Source organism: Penaeus chinensis, chromosome 14 (genome assembly GCF_019202785.1).
Source record: "Penaeus chinensis breed Huanghai No. 1 chromosome 14, ASM1920278v2, whole genome shotgun sequence".
Classification (NCBI taxonomy): Eukaryota; Metazoa; Arthropoda; class Malacostraca; order Decapoda; family Penaeidae; genus Penaeus; species Penaeus chinensis.
This window is the reverse complement of record NC_061832.1, coordinates 19,913,981-19,916,480: the sequence shown is the minus strand read 5'-3', so window position 1 is coordinate 19,916,480 and position 2,500 is coordinate 19,913,981. Positions and strand designations below refer to the sequence as shown.

Sequence of the window (2,500 nt, the reverse complement as noted above, 5' to 3'; positions counted from 1 at the left end):
AGAAAAAGAAAAAGAAAGTAAGAGGAGACGACGAAGAAAAAAGACGAAGAAGACGAACAAAAAATAGAAGAATAACCAAACAAACAAATGATATAAAATAAAGAAATAAACAAACAAAACAAACAGAAAACGCAAATAAACAAAAATCATAAAACAAAAAAATAATAAAATAAAAACCGACTGAAATCCCATCCAGAACTGACCTGCAGAGGCGTCGACGTAGCGGAGAGCGAAGTGAAGCCAACAATATCACTGAAGTAAATCGTAACATTATCGTAACTTTCCGGATGCACCTTTTCCCCTCGTTTCAGGGACTCTGCGACGGACCTGTGGTTGTGGAGGAGAGGTTGTAGGAAACGTGGTTGTTGTTGTAGGGTTGTAAAAGAGTTGTAAAAGGTGGTGTGATGTGGTGGGATTTCGATCTGTGTATGTGTGAATACGTGTGTGTGTATGTGTGCATTTAGATACGTGCTATATGTGTAGGTATATTCAAACACATACACAAATGAATACATATGTACGGAAAAATGAAATGATAATGATAATAAATGGATCTATATACATACAAAAATATACAAGATAGGTTTGTATTTTCTTAATTTTTATATCTTTACAGATCTTTGATATTTAGATGTGTGTGAGTTATAATGAATAATATTAATATGTAAAAATTAGAACTAGAATTAATTTAAGTAAAGATTTTTATTACGTGTCATATTAGGGTGCTGTTCGACTTGAACATCTCAGGTTATAATCAGGCGAAGATTACCTTTCATGACAATACGACACGTGCTAACTTCATAGCGTCATGGCGTCATACGGTTTCATGAGGTTATACAAGCTTGTCATCGGCCTTTGAGATCTGTGGCTTGCCTTGCTAGAATATACGATAATATACTACTAAAACTGCTAATGTACTATTTTTAATATATTGTGTGCATGGCAAGTGCATAGCGCCATTTCCGTAAAAAAGAAAAAAAAAAAAAAAGATTTTGCTCGTCTGTTCCTATTTATTATATAAGAAAATACAGTTTTGAGCTACTGGTATTTAACATTTTCCGATTCCTGTTCTAAGGACATTTCTCTCTAGATGGACACCCTTTTTGTTTGTATAATACTTGTCTACTTACTGGAAAAGTGAAGTGAACTCTGAAACAAACAAATATCTACTATTTTTTTTTTTTTTTTTCCATGATTTCTAATGATTCATTCTTTCTTGCACTTTCACAGGTAATTTTCCTTATTGTTGGGGTGTCATCACAGTACCACATCCTGAGAGTTTTATTTAACCAGCACTGAGTACCTTGCATTACCAAATTCTAATGAGACGTGTCCAATAATACATGAAAAATAATTATGAGCCAATATATACGTGTGCTTACGACTCACAGAGGGGCTTGTCATATTCTCTACATCATTTTTAGATGTTCGTTGAATACAAATCTGCCCAAACATGGATTTCGAGATGTGGAGAGCTATTTGGCCCTTACGTTGTATTAAATGCATGGTGATATATGTAGATCTTATTTTAATACTGTGGTAATGAAAATAGAAATAAACAAAGGCTATGCTAGGACGTAACATGTACTGACAAACGACAGTCTGTTAGAATGAAAAGTGAATTTCTAAAACTGAGAACAGCAATGCGAGACTTTTGCCAGGCGATAAGGCAACAATTTCGAGACTTCAATTCCATATGCTTTTCCTTACTAATCTTCTCTTGTGCTGTATTACTCCTTCCTTCCTCTCTTCTCTTCTCTGCTTGGGAATGGTATCAAAGATTTCGAAACTGTGGACTCATTTTCTAATAAACCTTTTTGTATATAGTGTCCATTTACTGGCGTTTTATCAACACTCCTAGCATGTTTTGCCAGTTAACCTTTTCGCATATGACCTGACCTGACCTGACTTCGCTTCCATTGGCCTTTTCTTCCTGCCCTTCCCATGTCTGTGCTGATCTTTGCTCTTCCTCTTTCCCTCCTTTACTTCCTGGACCTGTGGACTGATACCAAAGCACATTTCTTCCAATGAACTTTCTCTGTTCATAACGTTGGTATTTTTTCTACCGTTTTATCAACTCTCTTAGACCGTTTTATCTTTCATTAATCTTCACGTACAGTTTTCCCCACGTAACGAAGTATTTTTGTTAAAGGATATCGTATATGCATCGGAATTTCGCAAAAGGAAACGACAATAAAAAAAAAAAAAAAAAAAAAAAAACAGATTGAACGTCGACGAAGATATTCCTTTTGTAAACAGATAACTTCAATAGATTGTGAAGATTTCGATGCAAGAAAGCGCGTCGAAAATATACTGCCAAATGAAAAAGATCAGCCTTTGTATAGTTGGTAAGAGTTGGATATATATTATACTCTGTGGACAAGTAAAATGGAGGTTGTTACGGAAAAAGTGAGGGAATTTAAGATTCTCGTAAAAAAGCCCCACTAAAAGAAGGTCTTTCGAATTTTCTGCACCAAAAGATTGCTTTCGAAAGATATTC

General features: G+C 34.9%; 1 protein-coding gene across 1 annotated transcript in view; it reads right to left on the bottom strand.

The window, feature by feature from the left end:
* LOC125032387 (guanylate cyclase 32E-like) overlaps positions 1 to 2,500 on the bottom strand; it is a 43,469-nt gene that overhangs the window by 13,269 nt on the left and 27,700 nt on the right. The window contains exon 7 of the mRNA XM_047623483.1: positions 204 to 327. Coding sequence (XP_047479439.1) covers positions 204 to 327 — 124 coding nt within the window. The remainder of the gene's footprint in view (positions 1 to 203; positions 328 to 2,500) is intronic.